Here is a 21,785-nt window from a genome sequence, read left to right on the forward strand (position 1 = left end):
TGTATGTGGTAAATAAGACAGAGTTGTGCAGTTAGGTGTCTTCTAACCAGATGTCACTGTTTAATTTTTTTTCTTTGTCTTTATCACTGTTAGTGGGGATTTAGTTGGAAAAATGAGGACACTGGTATTTGCAGAACTGGAACGAGCATGTGGAAATGTCTCACAATGATACCAAAAACAGATTGTGAGTGGTGAATTACATCCACTTTCCTTTTAAAAGAGCCATTTAAAAGCAATGTTGTAATAAAATAAAGAATTATCCAGACTCAAAATAGTAGGCCCACATAGGTGAACTTCTGTGGGATAACGGAAGACGTGCTCCCGTATAAAATTTGTTACTTAAAGTAAAATGCATCAAGTGAAAACACAGCGGCATCTCGTGGGTCACGAGCACATTGTGTCGTGCTGGCAGCGCCGCGCTCTCGTCCTGGGCATCTCGGGAACATTTGCTGTGAGCTTGCTTGTCCCCTCCGCCGAAATGTGATGCCCCAGGGTTGATTTTACATACCCCAGAATTATTATCAGTACCGAGGTGGCATTTATGGTGTGTCTGATAGCGCAGTGTTTAGCGAAGCTGTTTTTCCCTCCCAAAGCAAGCAAAGCAAAACCAAACAGCCTGCTTTGTTGGTAATGCACACAAAAACCATGAGCCAATAGTTGTTGCTGAAAAATACAGGTTTTGTCGCAAAAGCTCCTTGTTGTTTTAGGTGTTTGTCTGAGAGCAGCCCATACTGCTTTCTGATTCGCATAGCAGGAGAATGCAAAGTCAGTAAGTGAATCCTCAGGGAAAAAGAAGAATTTTGAACTGTAGCTGTGGGCAGAACATTTCTGATGCTCAGTCGAGAAGTAAATAAGGAGGTAAAGAGGCAAAGAGAGAGACACTGTTAATTACCTCCTTGTTAGCAGAGGATGCATTTGTATGTTCGCTCACAACGTTAATAGATTCCAGATGTACCACAGCATGTCACGTCCATCAGGTTACCAAGTTTCCAGTGTGTCATAAGTGCATTTCTGCTTTTTTGTACAGTAAGAAGTTCCTTTTCCAAAGTAGCAGACTCAGTAAATATCTTATGACCAGACCATTTCTCAGTATAATGTTGTATTTTAGAACAACGTGAACATTGAAACATACAGCATAATTATTTCTGGGCTAATCTGTCTGGAGTGGGGATTGAGAACTGAAGTGCTTTTGTGCTCTGATCCAAGGTGGAGAAAGAACACACAAGACCTGCGAGGAATATGATCTTTGTGATTTTACCTCTTTGACAGCAGGTGATTCTTATAGGCGTGTTTGGTTCTCCAGATTGGTGGGTTCTGAAAGCTATTGTGTGAAGTACGCTAATGGGTCTTAAGTGAATTCCTAGCATCCAGAAATCCTGAACAGAAGCAGGCTCGCTGCAGCAGGCACCAGGAATGTCAGGGAAGCCAAAAACTGCAAAAGCTCTGTTAGGACAAATGTGTCCTGTGCTGCTGGATAGTATACACAGTTTGCAAGAATTAATCTCAGCAGTAAATCTAAGTGTCAGTGAATGGTAAGACGACGGCAAATAGAACACTGAAGATTTTAGGGCTGCGTTTTCAAAAAAAAGTATGGAGAAAAGTGCGGCGTTTTTCTCCATTACGACCTGGACGAGACATTTTGTCTAACGTGCAAATTGAGCTGCTGTCTGCGCATGGGCAGCTCTGCGTGTCTTTGGAAGTCTGGTTCTAAAGGATGGTGGTAGGTGTGCTCGGAGGCTAAATGCCAGCAAACGCTGACTCTGGTGGCAGCTCCTGCAGGTTGCCCCCCCCGACTCGAGCAGAGCTGCCTGGGGGTGCCCCGGGCACGTCGCTCACCTCCCACACCCTGCCTGCCCGTCAGCACGGCCTTCGGAAAACTTCCAGGGCTTTAAAATGACAAATGTGGAAACATCATCCCGTGGTTTTGTGGTTAGGGTGGTAAGGAACACGAGGTGCTCTGTTGGATTCCTCCAACTCACTCGAAATTATCTCATTAGAAATAAAAGTCAAGCAGGTGGTGTATGTGAGTGTTGTATAATTGATGGCTTATTGTAACGAGTCATTGCCTCGTCTCTTTAAACGTTTCAAATAATTCCCCTAATTTGAATGGTCCCTACGTCTGCTTGAAGTATTAGACAATACCAAAGGTCAGTTATTTAATCACAAATGTTAGTTTTACCTTCATTTTAAAGTTACACGTGAATTTGAAAGTTAATTAGAATAGAGCAGTTCAGTACCTTCCTTCAAAGCAATTCTGCTGTTCTTTGACCTAGTATTGTCACAGAAAACAGTGGTGTCCTTTTCCCTTCTATTGTTTTTTTCTTTTCTTTTTGTTCTTTAAATCACTAACTGGAATTAATACTTCTATTTTAGTCCTCCTCGACCTCTGACTAACATGAACGATACCATGGTGACCCACATGTCCTCTGGAGCACCTACACCAACAAAAAGGTACGTGTGCTTTGCGATGTTTGTTTCTGTGAGAGGTTAAATATATATATATATATGTGTGTGTATGGATTTTGTATCACTAGGACTCTTACAATGTGTTTCAAATAACGCTGCTAGTTCAAAGTATGTATACAACATCCATTAAAGCAGGAATTGTTTGCAGTGCCTCTTTTTGCGGTCTCTCTGAATAGTGATTTGCTTTCATTGCAATAGATGTTATGAGTGCGACTGAAGAAATATCTAAACAGAAATAAAGAGATTTTTGTTGTTCTTATTAAATAGAGCATTACTTTCCAAGCTGTTCTGAGAAAGGCTGGTCTTGTTGTATCATAGGCTCCAGTGCTTACAAGGCAGAGTAATTCTGTTTCTGCTTGAGACATTTCACATAATGAGTTTACTTTGTTGGCTTTGTTAATGCTTGTTCTCCACACCAAACTGTTTAGCTGCCGAAGTTCTTTAGAGTTGCCCGCGTCTAGTAGAGGCATTTATGTTACAGTTGAATTTGTGTTTACATTTACTTATTTTTATATACATAAATTATTGTATAAATGTACGTATGTAAATACATAAATACACTGTTGAATCAATTTGCACTTTTCTTTCTTGGTAAGTTACGCTAGCGAGAATAGCAAGGTGGTTCACTGAAGACTTTACTTGTCCAAAGCTGTGAATAAGTGTTCCCTGCAGGGAAAGAGAAACTGAACTGAAAAAATGTTCCTAAATTTAATGACAAGCTAATACTAAAGAGGAAGACAAATCCCTCATTTTCAGCAACAGTCTTTCAAACAGGGTTAAGCAAAGGTCCGTGTATTTTCCTTCTGGTTTCCAAGACAAAAAAGTGAGTTGTATGTGCAGTTTTGAACTGGCTATGATGGAATTTTAAAATCCGTTTCTAAATCAGACAATTCAGTGTGTACAAACTATATACAGTGTGCAGTACAGTGTATGACTTCAATTCCCTTTTTGCAGAATTAGAAGTGAGGAGGCTGAGGGTGGGCAATTCCCAGAGTCTGCTGCACAGAGTTTTTGTGTAGACAGCCCTTTAGCAACGTGACCCATGACGTTTTCTCATTTATTGGGTTGCAAGCAACTTTGTGGGCAGGGTCTCTTGCATTCTGTCTTTACTTCTAGCCTCTGCCTGAGGTCTGAGTCTGGTCGCTCGGGTGCAGACAATTGTCTTCAAATCTCTATCAGAGAAGATCCTGCTTTAGGCACGCATGTCCTGCCTTAGGACACGCATGCACACAAGCTTGAAACATTTCATGAGCAGCAGTGCCTGCCAGGTTCTGCACCCTCTTCATCCTCTTGTATAAGGTGCTACAGAATGAAATGGTGGAGCGCTCTGCCAGTTCTGACCCGGGGCAGCAGTTAGTTTGGGTAGTGATCACCTAGTTCTTTAGTTTCTACTTCTTTGTTTAACCAACTTTTCCCATTTTCCTAATCCAAATTGGACAATTCACATTTTAAAAGTCTCTAATTCCACAGTCATCAAGACTATCTCGCCTGTATGGTAGGCTGTGTTTGACTTACCAGTGTTTCACTCTTCCCAGTACAAGATTAGTTTCTGTGCTGGTTTGTGGGAACAGTGGGTGCCTTTTTGTCTCAGGGAGGCCTGTAGTCCCAGTGACCATTAGTTCCTCTGCATTAAATATAAAAATCACGTCTGATCCAGAAGAGGACAGAGTGAAACTTGAGTCAAGATGACCCACAGCAAGTACCTGTGTTTCTTTCTTTGAGAATGCCAGGAGACAGGCTGCTGCAAAATAGCTGCAGGGTGGTCTCTGATGGAGGACATGAAGCAGTCCTCCACAGATGAGTTTTTCATTTGCCTCTTCAGTTTAAACACATGTGAACAAATATTTTATTACTAAAAAAGCAGATGAGAAGATGAAACCAGTATTAGCTTTGCTGCCAAGTACCAATACTGATCCTAAAGTACACTTCACCTAAAGAAACACATCTTTTTCCTAACGTCCAGAAACTCAGTCAGGATTTGTCTTTCACATCACCATCATCTGCCAGCTATGCTTCTGTTCTCTTCCCTGCCCCTGTGGGCAGGGCCTAGCCTACCCCTTCCCTTAGTCTGAGAAAGAAGGTGCCAGAGAAAATGCTAGGAAGATACCATACCCGGCTTCAATCCAAAATAAGAAGAGGGCCAGCTATTACCACCTGGCCTTTCAACTTGTTTTCGTGGCCACATAGACCTTACAATACACTGCTGAGATCAGAAGTAGTGGAATATCACTTTTGTGGGGGATAATGAAGGGAAAGAAAACTGACAGCTCAGGGTAAGTAGGTATTAGTAGGTAAAGTGATGTTTAATGTAAATACTAATTGGCTTATGACAAGACCTGTGCATTGTCAGGTATTCTCAGGGTACAAGAATTTCATGCTCCTGTCACCCATGATGACAGGTAGCAGATGCTTAAGTAAGATTATAAGCAGTAAGTCATTAAGTCAAGTTAGTAAGTCAAATTTTGCTCTTGGTTTTTGCTCTTACTCCCATCTTGCAGCACTCATTGGTTCACTACCTGAGTTGCAGCATTTATAGAGACCACTAATTCAAAAATCTGGCATCCACTAATGAGCTCTACAATTCAATTATGAGCTGTTTAAGAAAACTCTTATGTTTTAAAATTCACCTTCTTCATGCTATTGAAGCCACCTGCTTCTAGTCTAAGAATCCTAGTTAAAAGTCAATTTAATTTTTCCTTCCAAATTGAATTGTGCTTGTTATCCTTCTCATCTTCTTTCAGCGTTTATTTTGATGTGGGATGGCCAAAACTGCACCTGACAACCAAGTCCAAGCCCACTTTGCTGTCCTAGTCCCATACTCTTTTGCTTGTGTCAGTTGCAGGGATCCGCATAGCTCTTGTGAATAGAGACTGTCCCAAAGGCACACAACTAATGAAATCTTCCTCTTCTCTGATGTGGGCATGGATATGCATAGATCTGGATTTGGTCCAGGTCGGAATCCCAGAAATCCCAGAAATACAGATTATAGAAACTGCAGCGACCAAGCAAAGCATAAATAGCTTTTCAACAGTGCTACCAAGACTAGTATTTTGACTAACGAGGACATGATAGAATCAGCAACAGAGGGCTCTGACACACTTTGGCTTTGAGCATTTTATTTTTTTAATAAAGGAGCGAGATGTATTCTAGAACTGATCTTTAGAAAACCATAAATCATCTTACTGTCAAGCATCATCTTCTGTCAGGCATCATGAGAACTCACGGGCAGCAAATCTGTGGCAGATGTCATCATCTGTGATCTCCATACCCATTTTAGTACCTGCCTTTTACCAAGATCGTGGCTCATCCCTCTTCAAGGATCCCTCTTCCAAAATTATGAAAGGTTACTTCATCTAGCAGATTCTGCAAGAGTTCATGGGAACAGGCTTCCACTCTCTGTGCTTGCTTATTCCAAAGAAGGATCGGGGTATTTATCTTTTCCTGGACCTGGGGGGAAAGGAAACGCTGCCTCAGGTTCAGGTAGTAATGTTTGCCTCCATCATTCCAGCTCTTCAGGCTCTCAGCTTGCAGGACGCACACTTCTCCATAACCACTCAACAAGCCCATGGGGATGTACCTGAGGCTCGCAGTGGGACCCAAACACATCTAACAACAGGTATTGTCATTCAGACTCTGCTTAGTGCCTTTGTTCTTTGCAAAACACCTAGCTGTGGTGGCTATGTACACCTGTCAAGTCTAATCAGGGTGTATTTGTTTTTAATTACATCATAATGGGAAGTAAAAGTCTTCATCAGAGCTGCTCAGGTTGTTCAGCGGAGGATCTACAAGGAGTGCTCAGTGAAAGCCATTTCAGACTGTATCATTTGTATGGCCCAAACCATTTCCATCTCTGCAAGGCTTGCCTGATAGCATTACTGAGTTGAACTACACCGAAAAGCGCTTCTAAAGTACCTTAGATTATCTTAATCAGGCCTGTGTCCACTCATACTAAAGAAATGCTGCATGCCAAGTTTTACTTGGTACTGCTAAAACTTTGGCTCAGGTCAAGTATACACATTTTGGAAAGAATATGGAAACACTGCAAAATGAATTAGAAGAGAGCTATAGAAATTGCTAAAAGCTGGAAATGCGATGCTAAAAGAGCATTATCTGTTTAGTTTATTCGGGAAGTTAGAGATGTGATTTGATCGCTAGGTTACAAATATTTATACATGGAAATATGTCCAGTAGCCAGGTTTCTTTCTAGCCTTGCACAGAAGGGCGTTTCAAGATCCACTAACTTCTGCATAACCTCTGCACGCAGCCAGTTAAATATATGGCTGCAGAATTGGTGGGCTTAGTCGTAGGCATGACAGCTAAAATACTTGGCACTTGCTTCAGCTTGAAAAAGACTCTACTTGTCTCAGCATATGCCCGTCCACGCATGGTACCGTATTTCTGAGCATTTGAGACTTTTAATGCACTGACTGAAGCACTGAATACATTGAAGCATTGCTGATTCATTTATCGTCTAGTTTGTCAGAGACTTCAAGCACATGTCTGTGTTGTCTTTGTATTCTCCATTCCTTTGAACCTGGAAAATATACAGGCGCCTGCACTTAGTAATAGAGTGAGTTAAGGCAGGAGAAGCATTTTTTCCCCTTTGAAAATTTCTTGTATTTCTATTTTGTCGGTTCACGTGTGCCTGGTTACAGTATTTTCCCCCAAGGTTTATTAGTTACTGTTGCTTAGGTTAATCCCTGATGTAAAAGGAAGGGTCTTGTTTCCCTAGCTGGAGGCACGGCCACATCTTGGCAGCATGAAACAAAGACGGCAGGGTCACAGACTTCCTTGTGCGAGCCGAATGGCATTCGTAGCTGCATCTTCACGTGCTGAAGCTGGTCAAACTGGTCACATTTCAGAGAGATGGCTTCTTTTGGAAAGCCAAATTTATTCCTAATATTAACCTATTTGTTCCTATATCCTGTCTTATTAGTTTATACACCTGGAGTAAATTTTGGATGTAAATGTTAGAAGTTACTTCTAGCATGCTGTTTGCCTGTCTGTGGAGATTTGGCCGATGTTTACACCTTCATCAAACTTTCTTCTTTCTAGCTAATATATTCTGGCTTCTGACAGCAGGCTTATCCAAGAGTAAGGGTTTTTGGTTCACTTTGCTTTCTTTCCCCAAAAGATGGAGCAAATGTGGATGAATTTATTTCAAGGGAAAGTTGGAAGGACTAATAACTGAATAGCTATACATGATTTTATTAGAAAAAGAAGACTTCTGCAATTTTAAATACCATCCACATTCGTAATGATACCCGTTAGGACGCTGCTGTTCACACAGCTTCTGGTAGGTATAACTAATGCAGAACCTGTGCTCCCTAGTAATATTGTTAATAAGCGAGGTGGGCACCGACGTGGCCCTCTGGGCTGTGGGCAGTCCCACATCACGCTGGTGACGTGAAACTAGTGTTTGTTCACGTCTCAGGCTCCTGGCGTGACACTTGTGGCGGGCAGGGTGCCCGCCCCGCGAGCCCTCGGCTCCCCCAGGGCACGGCGATCGCTGCTGGTTTCTCACCGCTTTCTGCCAAAAACATGAAAATAACCAACGCTTGACAACTGCTTTGTTGGGACTCAGACTGAGCTGAAAGAAAGGCATTTTAATGCCTGAGCTCGCTTTTTTATAAACTAAAAACTGAAAAACAAGCAAACCAAAGCAGCTCTCGTCAAATGCTACTCTCCAGTCCGTGCACATCTCCGAGGGAAGCCTTCCTCATTCCCAGCCTCCTCATCCTCTGCTTTCAGTGGGAAAATATCCAGAGGGGCAATGAACTCTGCAGATCCCAGGACTTCTGTAGCTATATTTTGCAAGAGGCAAGGAGCTTTCTGTGGTCTATAAAATGCTGCAGACAGAATGAGGTCAGAGAAAGTTTTTCCTGCTAAGCGGGAAGTTCTGGCAGCAGATATGTAGCTATGGTCACTTGTGGCTTTGGATTATTTTCACATTTAGGTATGTAATACTACAATTTTGTTATTTTTCATCTTTCAGAATGTAAATGTCCAAATTTAAAAAAAAAACAAAAACAAAAACTGATTTAATGGCATGTTTACATTTGATGGCATTGTGTCAAATGTGGGAGGGAAATGTTTGGTGCATTTATCAAGTGAAACATTTACAAAGGGAAAATTTTAACGCAATCTTGCCTATATTTGTTGCCTATGATACAACAAAACACAGTATTTCTCTGATTTTACAGCCAATGAACCTTTCTAAATAAAAGGAGAGGATTATGTCTCTTCTGTAAGACTAGGCCAAGCCTGTTAAATATGTTTTGTGTTTCAGCTAATTTATTTTATATGGTTCGGGAATAGATTTTTTTCTTTCTGTTGTGGTCAGTGTGCACTGTTCTTCCCTCAGTAATTCTGTTCCCAGTCAGCCAGTCCCTCAGGTAGGTCAATTCCCCTCTTCAACAGCCCACTACCTCCGGTGCTTTCTCAGCAGCCATCATCAGTCTGCAGGTTACGCAGCATCTTTTACCTTGCAGATTTGGGTTAGAATTTAAATGCATCGCATTTTACTCTTGTTGATGTATGTAGCATGTGAAAAGATGGATGGATCATTCTCTGCCTTTTCCTAAAAAGGCTTGTGTGTGTGTCTGTTGTCCCTGTAAGCCCTATAAATGTGTAAGAGTGACAATCACCTCAGCTGCTTGGCTGCCTACAGCAGAGGCGTTTCCTCCTGAGCTAGTTGCAGAAGGCTCCCTGCACAGCTTATGTGGACAAATAAACTCTTCTGGAGTGTGACAGAGCAGCCCCGATGCGGACGGCCCCGTTAAGATGAGAGCACTCCAGCGGTGCCTGTTTCTTTCCTGTTGACTGTAAAGGGAGTGCACTCAGCTAGCTCATGCTCACAGCCTCCCGTAACGGGTGTTCGGGGAGGCAAAAGTTTCTCCTTTGGACTGAGAAGGGCCTTTAAAATATAAGTGCTTTTAAACAACCTAGCTTATTAAAGTCACTACATTTGCTACCTATAATAATAACAAAATACTGTATCTGTTTTTTCTTATTTCTACAACTAAGGAGCTTGGAGACTAGAGATGTCTACATTTGGATAGGAGAATCATGTTCTTGCAGTCTAAAAACAAAATTATTTGCAGCTTCAGAACTAAAGTGGAGAGCGATATGATGCCTATACAATATTCAGAACCAGTCCTCCTTCCTAAGAGATTGTATTTCCGCTAACTCCAGTTTGGATTTTTTTTTTTCAGTCTTCTGCTCCTAAGGCCCCTGATTATCTGCTCTTCGTAGTCCTTCGCCCTCTTTCTATCTTTATTTTTTGCTTGCCATTATTTACCTCTGCGGTCTCCAGTGCCATTGATTAGCTTCTTGAGTTCTGTCCTTCTGTGGGTTTGCAGACGGGTGCATGACTGAGCAGTTTCCAGATTTTTGATCAGACCTCCACAAACCTTCCTGCAATCAGCTCTGCATTGATATCTTTGTCACTGATGTTGTTCTTTGTTTGTTTGTTTAGTTCTGTAACCCAGAGTGATTTTTATTTGCTTGGCTAGCTTAATTTATCTTCTGACAGTTTCCAACGTACCTTTTTTCTCCTTTGTTCCCATGTCCATATATATCTCTCCAACATTTCCTTCTAGCAGTCCAGTCAGCAATTCCACCTGAAAGTGACTGAAACTACTGTTATTGTCCGTTCTGCCATTTGTCTTTGACAGGTGTAGTACATTCATTTTCTTATTTTCTGCTTCTAGAGGTGTGTGACATGTAGAGATCCTAGCGCCGTTCTAGCCGTAGAGCCTAGGCCACAGGAAGCTGGCAGCCTGTGGGCAGCAGCGGGTGCTCTGCCACTCCTGTCCACGCTGCAGATTAGTGGTGGCATTGAACCCGAGGCACAACGGATGCCCCATCTCCTCCGAAGGGGCCGCGGGGGTGCAGGAGGGGCATTAGCAGGGGGTGGGACAGGCCACTAAGGGCCCCGGAGCCGCACCACTGGGTCTGGGGCTGTGTCTGGGGCAGGGGCCTGCGTGCTGGAACTCGGCCATGGCTCCTGACGGGGTTTTGACCTTGGCTAACAGTCTCTAGCTCAAACGATCCCTGGGTGCATTTTGAAAACTAGCACAAGCCAGAAATCATTCAAATCTTTTCCAGTTTCCAGACAGTGTGCATGCAGCCGCATTGCTTCGGAGGGAGTTCAGCAGCATGAGCACAGGCAGACTGTGGTAGCTGGCACTACCTGGATTGCTGCTAGAGAGGTGGTTGTGCATGGTTTGCAACGTGCTTCGTAACGCATCCCATCACACCTTATATATACCTATATAACACCAAAACAGACTTTCTAGAAAGGGATTAAAAATATCTCTTGGTAGAGACAAGGGATGTCCTAGCTCACACGTAGCCTTGCCCAAGGAAGATTTGGCAATACCCCACAACAACTCGCAAGAGAAAGGGACAGCAAAGAGAAAGGAATGATGAGGACAAGAGTCGGCATAATGAATTAGTCTAACAATTTCAAGCAAAAAGTCATGTGTTTCTGTACTGTTTAAACTGATATCTAGATGCCTATAGGCATTTATTTTTAACCTGTGGTTTAAAATCCTTGGGGTGCAATTGTGAGCCTGTGGGATGTGGGTTTTGAGGAAGATGCATTAGGTGAGAGTGTGGGGAGCTTGATGGGGTGGAAGAAATGGTTGAAGGCATCAGCAAGGGAAATAGTCGGGAGATAGATTCACTACTCTTAAGTGAGTATAATTTAAAATTCCAGATAACAGGAAAGTGTGTGAATAAAATATAAAAGACATCTTTGTTTTGGTGCCTAGCTACGGAAGATGCTTCTCTCTTGCTGTTGGCATGCAGATGGTCTGGGGCTATTGCAGAACACAAGGGTTTGCAGGTACCGCACTCTGCAGTCTCATCCTGGCAGCCAGCAAGTGCCTCGTGGTGCTGCTGTGTCGGAACAGGCACGGGGAGACAGGGCCTGCGGGCAAGATAGCTGTGTTTAATCCTGATGCTGCTTTAATGGTGTTTTCTAACCTACCTCTGCTGTGAAACGTTTGGTCTACCTTTAAACTGCTTCTCACTTCAGCTACTTTCATCTTCTCTGTAGCTTTTTCCTTTCTCAAGCAGTGCTCCTCCAGGTTATCTTGTGTGCTGCCTCTGGAGTAATATTTCTCTGTCCAGTTCTTCTTCCCTCCGGTTCACGATGGGTTTTCCAATAACGTTATTGCCGTCTAGCTGCTGTCACAGGGTTGTTGGGTCCAACAGAGTAGCACTGATACAAGCGCTGTGCAAGGAAGGGGAACGGGGAACAAAATGGCCCCATCAGCAGCACCCAGCAGGCAGAGCAGGTCCAAAGTATTGCACTCCAGCTAAGGATTTGGATTTGTTCTCTGTCACCTTTCTCATCACGTTCAAATCCTTCATTTCTCCCTCAGTTCTTTTTTTTACTCCAGTTTGCCTACGCTTATTTTTTTCTAGACACAACAGACTGGCCGAGGCTGGGACCTCTGAGTCTGTCTGCTCCCATGCCTGCAGGGTGCCCAGCACCATGTCCAGTTGCACGTTGAAGCTCACTACAGATGGAGACTCTCCAGCCTCTCTAGGCAACCTGTGCCAGTGGTCTGCCACCCTCACATTACAAAAAGCGTTTCTTTTGTATTGACTGAGTTTTAAATTTTGAGCCCGGGGCCTCTGGGCCCGGCCCCGGGCACCGCCGAGCAGAGCCCGGCTCCGGCCTCTCCGCACCTCCCCGCGGGTCCTGACGGCCATGGGGGAGCTCCCCCGGAGCCTCCTCTGCTCCAGGCCGAGCAGCCCCAGCTCTCGCAGCCTCTCCTCACAGCACGGGGGCTCCGGGCCCGGCAGCACCCTGGGGGCCCCGGCCTGGGCTCTCCCCGCTGGGCCCAGCTCTCTCTGTGCTGGGGGGCCCAGGACTGGTCCCAGCACTCCAGGTGCGGCCTCACCAGCGCCGAGCAGAGGGGCAGGATCCCCTCCTCTGCCCTGCTGGCAGCTCTGTGTTACTGATGCTTTCATTTTTGTTCAAGTCTTTGGTTTTCACACTTGCCCGTGTTTGGTGATGTGTGGACAGACACATGACAGACACGCTTACCCTCCTCATTCAGAACTCTCTTCAGACTGACTGACCATTTAGACTGGTCTTGCTGAGTCCTGTCTTCCCTGGGCCTGTTAAGATTTTGATTTATTTTTGTTCCCCAAGTAACTTAGCAGCAGCATATATATTCAGACAGCTTTTATCACTGCTGTCTTTCTGAATCCACTTTGCTGGCTGTTCATTCCTCCCTTCCTGTATCTGCTTTAAATTCAAGTTTTACCAGATAATGCTTTTTTTAATCCCTGTATTCCTTGCCTTAATGATGAGCATCCAGCACGCGGCTGGTGTTGGACTGGTTCCCTGTTATGTTTCCCTGCATAAACGTGTGATTTTCATCTTAGATATAGGTCCCATCATCTTTCCTGCATATGATAGCTGGAGGGTAGGGGTCTGAAGAAATTAAAAGGCTGTTTGCAGTTTTCAAGTAATGTGGTGGTTTCCCAGTGACTTTAAATCTTTAAGACAGATTACGTCACTGTCTGAACAGCGTGCTGTAGGTCAGTCAGAAATATGGTTTTGATTCAGAAATTACTGTGCTAAATTTCATTTCTGTTTTATGCAGAGAGTGGTGGTAATTATCCTTTTTGACCTTAACATCTATTTAAATCAATCATGGGGGAAAATAACGTGACAGAAAACAAGAGATCCATCTAGATTATGTGCTGGCAGCTCTTCTTGAAACCTCTTTCCTCACTGAGTGGCCAGAGCAGCAGCGTGCAATTTTGTAAGGATTTGCAAAGTTGTGAGCCATGACATTAGAAACTTGCAGGGATTTCTTGCTGTAAATTTCAGGATTTTTAATAGATTGTCTATTTTACTTGGCTTTCCTGGTAGGTTTTCAGAAGAGAGATTAATTTAAGACACCAAAAGCACCATTTAAATACTTCATTAATTTATTGAGCTCCTTATAAAGCCGCAGAGCCAAGAGTTACTGCATAAAGCTTGACAAGCAGCACTTCAGACATCAGACTCTGCATGGCTTGGAGGAACGATCAGTCATAAAAAGGGTCACACGTTTTTCTAATAACCTGAGAGCGGAGGTTGTTCTCTGGCTCTCGTCTTCAGCCCGCCGGTGTTCCTCTCCTCTCCAGCTGTACAGGAGCCAGCCAGCCCTGCAAGCCCCGCGCTCCTCGAGGCGCAGGTACGTGCCGCAGCCCCAGCCACCGCAGGCACCCAGCCCAAACCTGTAACACCGCAGGTACAGCGGGACAGGAGGGATCGTCCTGCAGCTCAGAGCGGCTTTGTGCCCATTCCTCCGACCTCGTTCTTCCTTCCCACTTAATCTCGCTTCCCTTTCTCCCCCAGAAGGAGCACGTTAGCTTTATTTCTTGCTGCCTTTTGACTATTGCTTTGCATGGTGTCGTCTGTTTTTGTGTATGGTGGCTGTCGCTATATGGAAAGTGTGAGAAACGTGCTGCAAGATTACATTTTCATGCTACATTAAAGAATTCAGTCACAGCTTGTGGCTAACTTGGGGATGAATAGGTGTTACTTTATCCTGAATACCATCTTCTGAAAACTAAAAGATTCTATGTATATAGCATAATTTTGAGTTTCTGCTTCCCGACTTGTATTCGTTTTTAAACAAAGTGGAACAAGACGAGCCCTTGGTGGTGTGTCTGACTGCTGTCCGGCCAAGTTAAGGCCAGGTGTAATGCTGGGGGATGTCTAAAAATTGTCTTGGAAGATGTAGATATGAATCAAAGGGTAGGGTAAATATAAAGCTGTTTTGTAAAGGAGTTTTTTTGACAGAGAACTTTCCCAGACTTCAGGCTTTAAAGAAACTCTGAGAGGGACGCAGCCATGGCTGTGCTGGCGGCAGAGCTCCCCAAGTGCTCCTCTCCCCGAGCTGCTTGCTCCCGCGACAGCCAGCTGTGCCTGTGGTTGTACCAGCACCACTGGCCGCGACGTTCCCTGTGCAGTCCAGGAGCTGATCCAGGATTGTTTTGTTCATCAAAAAAAGGGGGAAAGGAGGGAGGGTGGCATGGTGGTGTCAAGAGGCGGCATTGCTGCTTCTCTCTGCTTGGGCTCCGTAAGTATATAAGTATTTTTGCTGAAATACGTGTCTGAATGTAGAAGGAATACCTTCAGGTTCCTGAATATGTTATAAAACAATCATTCCGTACTCACGTAGACAGGGGATAAAAATAGTTGACACGTCTATGTTGAGAACAAATCGTGTCAAAGAATGGAAATCGGATGGTACTGGGTGGGTGGGTGGCCTCAGGAAGGAGGGGGAAGCATTAATTTAAAATGCATTGACTCATAAAGCTTTTGACACTCTCCCATATGGTATTTTCATAAATAAACTAGTTAAATGTGGACTGGTTGAAACTACTGTTAAGTGGGTGCAACAGCAGTTGAAAAATCACAGTCGGAGAAAGAAAATATCAATATTTTCCTACCAAAGAGGGAGCACGTGTCAGGTAGGATCCCACAGGGGTCTGTGCCGAGTTCAGCCTTACTCAGTTTATTTCTTGACAGCTTGCATGATGAAATAGGGAACACGTGTACATAAATTCTGTACCAACGCTATGGAAATTCTTCAGAGGGCAAGCTTCTAATTCAGAACGGTCCTGTAAATCAATAAGATGAAATGAGTAAAGACAGCTTCAAGCGACAGAAAATAAAATAAAAAGCATGAATAAGAAGCAGAGAATGGCAGACTAGACAGGCCCATTGTTGAACAGTATCTGGGGAATTATAATGGATTAGAAGCTGAATGCAAATGAACAAAATTACCGCAAAAAGAGCAAATAGCGTGACTGGGGGTTGCTGTAAAAGGAGAGCCGTACCTAGCACACCTGAGACAATTACTCGGTTGGCTCTTGGGTAGCAGGGACTTGTCACCCGATGTGCTTTAGGACAGCGTATGCCAAGGAGGCTGCAGACACACTGCAAGTCCCGAAGCGATGATGTGACCTTTGGGGGTGGCTGGAGAAGCGTCCGCTGGGGCAGGGCGCCGGGGGCAGCCCTGGGGGGCAAGGGGCCGGTGGGAGGGCTGTGCCCCCATGGCGAGGGCAGGGGCACCGGGTTCGGTTCTCTGCAGTGGAGATTCCAGGTCAGCGGTGGAAGCTGCAGGTCCAGAGATTCGTTAAGTTCTGCTGATACGGTTCAACCAGGTTATGGGGGACAGCAGCACCCTTTAGGAAGAGTTTAGGCAGGAATCTGCTATGTCATCCCTTTGATATCCCCTTTGAGGAGAGGGGTGGACTGGACACCTCCAGGTGTCCTTCCCATTTGACAGATCTAGTAAATTAATTGCCAAGCTGCAGAGCCATTCTGATTTTCTTCAGTGTAGGCAGTGCCTCGGTGTTTTGTGTGGAACAGCTTCACCAGGAGACCAAACATCCACCTTGTGTTCATTAGCAAGGGAATCCCAGGATCCCGGAGCAGTTTGGGCTGGCACGTCCCCCCCAGTGCCACCCCCTGCCATGGGCACGACCCCTGCCCCCGGCTCCATCCAGCCTGGCCTTGTAGGGCTGGAGACCTCAGGACATAGGAGATGTGATTCCAGGTCCCTGCTGGCAGAAGAGAAACTTCAAACGGTGGCTGCCGTGGTGTGGGCGAGTCGTAGGCCCTGCCCCCGGGAAGGGCAGGGATGCAGTACCGTTCTGGGCACTGCTATTGCCAGTTCTCTGGTTATCTCGTTGTTTCCGTAGCTTTTACTGTTCACGCATGGTAGTAAAACATGCAAATGTCAGAATAAACAGCGTTAATTTCCTAAGGTTTTGTTACTCTCATTTTGCTTAAAGTTACTCAGCAAATCCTGTTCAGGTTCATGATTGGCTTGGGCTACTCCAAAGCATCTGATGCATTGAAAACAAAGACGAGAGAAGCAAGGAGCAGAACTGCATTTGGCAAGGCCAGAGACCTTGACAAGACCTAATCCCCCGAATTTGCCACAACCCTAATGAGCAGCTGTGGGAGCGTCCCTGGGGTGTCCTGGCAGCTGGTGACCAGGAGCTGCACCGTGGTGGTGCCATGCTGTGGGGCCTGGCCGGGCGGCCTGCAGGGAGGGACAGAGCCATGCTGGGATGAGCAGAGCCACGATGCTGCTTTTTGTCAACCAAAGCAACGAAATGCCTTGGGTCATGCGCTTGTAGCACAGCACTAGTTCATCCGGGTACCTAGCGCCTTCCAAGGGACTTGGTGGCCTTGGTAGTGCTAGGCTGATGGCTGGGCTTGATGAGCTTAAGGGTCTTTTCCAACCTAAATGATTCTCTGATTCTATGATTCTGTGACTTAAACGTCAGAACACCAGAAATGTAGAGGCTGAGGATTATGTACACTTAATCCCACTTGGGTGGGATGGAGGAGCCAAGGGGCATACCAAATAACTGTGCACCTCTGCTGAGGCCAGCGTGACAGCATATATGCCTATATCCTAAAAACGGATATGTCCGTGGTGTCCTGTCAATAGCTCTGACACTTATTACTTCCACTTTTTGCTCTCTGCACCGCTGCCCAGCTGTAAATCACCGTGCTGCGGCTGCTTTGAATGAGCACTAATTACTTTTTACAGACTTTCCAGAGGTGATATACTGATGAAGTTTGCAAAGAATTAAGCTTGCCTGTAGTTATCGCAGCCTTTCCCAGAGGATCTGAATTCAGTAAAAGGCAAGCCCTTTGGAAAAAAGAGCTGAAGATGCGTGTCAGCGTAACCTAAATTCTGCTTTCCTCAAATAATCGGCCAGCATTTCCATGATGTCTCTGCCCTAGGGGGCGAGTGCAGGCTGCCCTCTGCAAATAGGGCAGCACATTCAGCCGCTGGGGTGCTAGGACAGTGGATACAGGCGTAATGCTTTTTGTTGAACCACAGGTCTGTTCATGAGTTTTGCAGAGCAGGATTACCTGCACTACATTTATATTTTAATACTTCTGCTCTATGAAAGCAACATGCATACCTAGAAAATTTTTAGGATACCTGGTGCAACTCACAGGGTGCTGCTAAGCCCTGTGCTTTCTCCTGCCCACTGCACTTAGCTGTTCATAGAGCCATAGAATGGTTGGGGCTGGCAGGGCCCTCAGAGCCGCCCCGGTATGACCCCTGCCCCCAGCCCAGGCTGCCCCCAGCCCCATCCAGCCTGGCCTTGGGCACTGCCAGGGATGGGGCACCCACAGCTCCTCGGGGCAGCCTGCGCCAGGGCCTCGCCGCCCTCAGAGGGAAGGATTTCCTCCTAACTTCTGATCTAAATCTTCCTGCTTTTAATTTAAAACCATTTCCCCTTGTTCAGTCACTATCTGCCTGTGTAAAAAGTCATAGAATCACAGAATGGTTTGGGTTGGAAGGGACCTCACAGCCCCCCCCAGTTCCAACCCCCTGCCACGGGCAGGGTGCCACCCCCCAGATCAGGTTGCTCAGGGCCTCGTCCAACCTGGCCTTGAACACCTCCAGAGATGGGGCACCCACAGCTTCTCTGGGCAGCCTGTGCCAGTGCCTCACCGCCCTCGGAGTGAAGACTTTCCTCCTAACATCTAATCCAGATCTCCCCTCTTGTAGTTTAAAACCATTCCCCCTTGTCCTATCATCTCACTGAGCAAAAAAGTTTCTCTCTGTCTTTTTTATAAGCCCCCTTCAAGTATTGAAAAAGCCACAACGAGGTCACTCTGACTTCCCATGCAGTCGCTCCGTCACAGAAGGCCACCAGATCGGTCAGGCACGATTTGCCCTCGGTGAAGCCGTGGTGGCTGTCCCACATCACCTCCTGGTCTTGCATGTGCATTAACATTGCTTCCAGGAGGATCTGTTCCATGATCTTCCCAGGCACAGAGGTGAGGCTCACCGGTCTCTAGTTCCCCAGGTCTTCCATCAACCCTTTTTTAAAAGTGGGAGCGATGTTTCCTTTTTTCCAGTCACCAGGGACTCCACCTGACTGCCAGGACTTTTCAAATGGGCTAGAGAGAGGCTCGGCAACTCCATCAGCCAGTTCCCTGGGGACCCTGGGAGGCACGGCGTCGGGCCCCACAGACTTGTACTCGTTCAGCTTCATCAGGTGGTCTCCAACCTGCTCTTCGCTTACAGCGGGAGGGACTCGGCTCCCCCAGCCCTCATCTTCGGGTTCAGGGAAACAGAGACGTGTGAGGCCTGACTGGCGGTGAAGGCTGAGGCAAAGAAGTTGTTGAGTACCTCAGCCTTCTCCATGTCTCTCGTTACCAGTTCTCTCCTCTGCCCTTTATCAGCAGGGGGTACGCTCTCCTTGGCCTTTCTTTGCTGGCCGATGTACCTAGAGAATCCCTTCTTGTTGTTTTTTGCATCCCTTGCCAAGCTCATTCCACCTGTGCCTTGACTTTCCTGCTCCCACCCCTGCACACCCGAACATCCCTGTGCTCATCCCGGGCCATAGGGGCACAGCCTGCGAACACAGCGGTGAGTTCTCCCCAGGTGCCCCTACTTCCCTGGTGTCGCATTCATCAGGGCAGGGGGCTTCCTCCCTGGGGATCCTCTTCCTCCAGATCTTCTCTAATTAAAACTCTGGTTTGAGCTGTGTCTTTACTCCTGGGGCGCAGTCTGTCTCTTTTCCTTCTCCATCGTTCCATGCAGCTGCACTTGATAAGGTGAAGCAGCCAGCATGCGTGTGTGTGGTTCCTGGTATGATATTGCCATCCTGGGAGGAGGCAGAGAGAAGGCTGCCAGCATGTACCTTGGTTTGGCACTCCGTGATTTTCTGACGTTTGGAGGCTGCTGAGCAATGTTCTGGAGGGGGATGGAGAACCACCAGCAAGCTTCCTTGTGTTCAGAAATGTGAATGAAAAATCAGATAAGTGCTAAGAACAGTGCTCAGACTCATGTTAATTTAACTCTTTTTTTTTTTTCCTTTCAAAACCAGGAATGCTAATCATCATTATAATAGCCATCATCAAACCATAGCCGTTTTGAACTTACAGCGTGGTCATTTCTGCTGGGCTTTTCCTTTTCACAAGAGCGTGTGCGAGATGAGTTGTAATGAAGAAGGTCTCAGAATCTTAATTCTCGTGGTTGCAGCTATGTGCCAGCTAGAATGCTTATCTAAAATAAAGCTTTTCAGTACTTGCCAGTAGTCAGCCTTCACAGCGTGTAGATTGCTTAAAATTCTTCTGTGCAGTGGTTAACGTTAAGTCTCTTTCCTATTACAAACCCATTATTACAAAGGTTGCTCCTTGCCCAGAGGGGTTGATGTGGGTAATTCTGCTTTGCCTCCTTTTCATAAGGTCTTACTCTGCTTCTGGCAGACTTCTCTGACATGTTGCTGCACATAACAGGGAAGAAAAGAGTTTGTGTGTCTGAAAAATGTGATTTCTGCTTTCATAGTATCTGCATATAGATGCTGAAAGCAATAAAGGCCGTATTTGTAAAAGCTTCTGAAACAAATAGTTCCTGGACACGTGTGGAGGAGGAATTAACTGCAGTTTGTAAGTTGAAAGAGCAGCTCGAATACCTGACATAGACGTGAAAAATGGAATTTCTCGTATTTCAGAAAGAAATGGATATTATGTTAAAATAATGGCACATCCACAAATGACTTTTAGGTAACAACCCGATCTTGTATCTGCACAGGACTGCTCACCTCCTGCTACAGAGCGGTGCTTTCTGTTCGCATGTGCCATTTCACGTGGCAGGACATCATACTGGGGTCTGTAGGCAAAACTTGACGTGGATGTGGAAGAGATCTAGCACAGCAGAATTGGTGTATCACTCTTCGGGTTTGTGAATAAATTGTTGCTGTCTTTATGTGCAATGCCTGGGATTTAAAAAAAGTCATTTTGTTGTGTCCTGCCAGGGTTATTGAGATGCTGCTCTTACAAGCGTGGTAGAAACCAGCAAGTATTAACTGGACCATACAGACAGAGAATTATTCATGTGGAGTTACGTCTGACAAATATTTCTTGCACTCAGTTTCTATTCATAAAAATATTCAAAAGTGAAACAGCTTTATTTTTATAAGTGCTCAAACCAAACAAACAGCAATGCTATGTCATTTAAGGAATCCCTGCTAGACGGTAGTTCTGTTGATACAAACCACTAATTATTTTGTTTGGTATCACTTTCCTCGTATTGTTGTTTGGTGGCCTGTTTCATGAGAGAAGAGAAGAAACTGGGTGCCTCCAGTTCTAATTTTAGACATAGTAATAAAGCTGCAACCCCCGTGGTTTGGCCTATATTCGGAGCTGTCTGACAGCAGAAGGGCGGTGGTAAGTTCTGCTCGGATGGGAGGCGGCAGGAGGTCACCCCAGCCTCAGTGGCCTTGGCTGTGCTTAGCAATCTGTTCCAGAAGCGGCTCGCTGAAGACCACGGGTGCTGGTAGAAATGTCACTGCTGCCATCAGGCACTGCCCCGTGCCTTGGGTCGGACGGGTACGGGTGGTGCAGCTTTCCCGAACCTGCAGCAGGCTCAGGGAAGTTCCACATGTATTCGTTGCACATTTAGGTACCCGAATGTTCTCCTAATCTGTGTTTTAACCTTTAGCTTCAGGAGCTGTTTTGTTTGTGTGACTTGCTGAAACATATTTATACTTTTAATTACTCATCTATTTTTTTTAATTTTTAACCGTTTGTTTCGTTAACATTCATTAGTTATTTGCTTTGTATTTACGTATGTTTAATTTTTCGTATTTATGTATTTATGTTCTGTTTGCTCTCTTTTGCCTTCATCACTACTAGGTTACAGTGCAACCCGGATGCTGCCAGCCGCTTAGCTGATGAGCATGCACTGATTGCAACCTACGTGAACCGGCTGCAGAGCGGTGCACGGTCAGTGTTAGGAGAGCGCTCCTGGAGCAGGGGGGGTGCGATAATGCTGTTTGCTCTGGGAGTCACGTTCCAGTCAAAGGTGTTTGGGCTCGGCCAGCAAACAGAGGGAAATACACTCAGTGTTCCCTGAAATCTTCTGGAACTACCCAAGTACGTGTGCGCGCGCGCACAAGCATGCAGAGGGGAAGACAGCAGCTGGGAAGCGGTCGCTGTGCCCAGTCCCACCCCGCTGCATTCGCTGTGCTAAGAGCCCCGTACACAAACTGGTTAACATCGTCCCAGGCGGGTAAGGTAAATGTTCTTTCCTGACCGTTCTGGAATCTCGTTTTTCACCAGTAGGAAACTATCTAATTTCCACCTTAAGTTTTTTCACGGCCAGCTCAAAACCCTTAGTTTTTGTGCCGACGTTATTCTGCAGCTCGCGCTGTTCTTCCTCCTCCTCGTTGGTTATACCTCTCCGCCTCAGATGCACTCATAGGCACCTGTCCCACCCCGTCACTGGCTTTGCTCACCTGAGCTGACC

General features: G+C 45.7%; 1 protein-coding gene across 21 annotated transcripts in view; it reads left to right on the forward strand.

The window, feature by feature from the left end:
• The window catches only part of DTNB (dystrobrevin beta), a 200,185-nt gene that overhangs the window by 89,347 nt on the left and 89,053 nt on the right, over positions 1-21,785 (forward strand). For 14 of the 21 annotated variants that reach the window (XR_013948170.1, XM_080584224.1, XM_080584209.1 and 11 more), the window contains 2 exons: positions 2,374-2,451; positions 21,173-21,262. Coding sequence is in view for 17 of the 21 variants with exons in the window: in XM_080584224.1 (XP_080440350.1) it covers positions 2,374-2,451; positions 21,173-21,262 (168 nt within the window). In the remaining 4 variants the exon portion in view is untranslated. Of the gene's footprint in view, positions 1-2,373; positions 2,452-5,974; positions 6,083-21,172; positions 21,263-21,785 lie in introns of all 21 variants that reach the window. The other 7 variants (XR_013948169.1, XR_013948171.1, XM_080584226.1 and 4 more) reach the window with 3 other exon arrangements.

Source organism: Anser brachyrhynchus (assembly GCF_964034855.1).
Source record: "Anser brachyrhynchus genome assembly, chromosome: 3".
Taxonomy (NCBI): Eukaryota; Metazoa; Chordata; class Aves; order Anseriformes; family Anatidae; genus Anser; species Anser brachyrhynchus.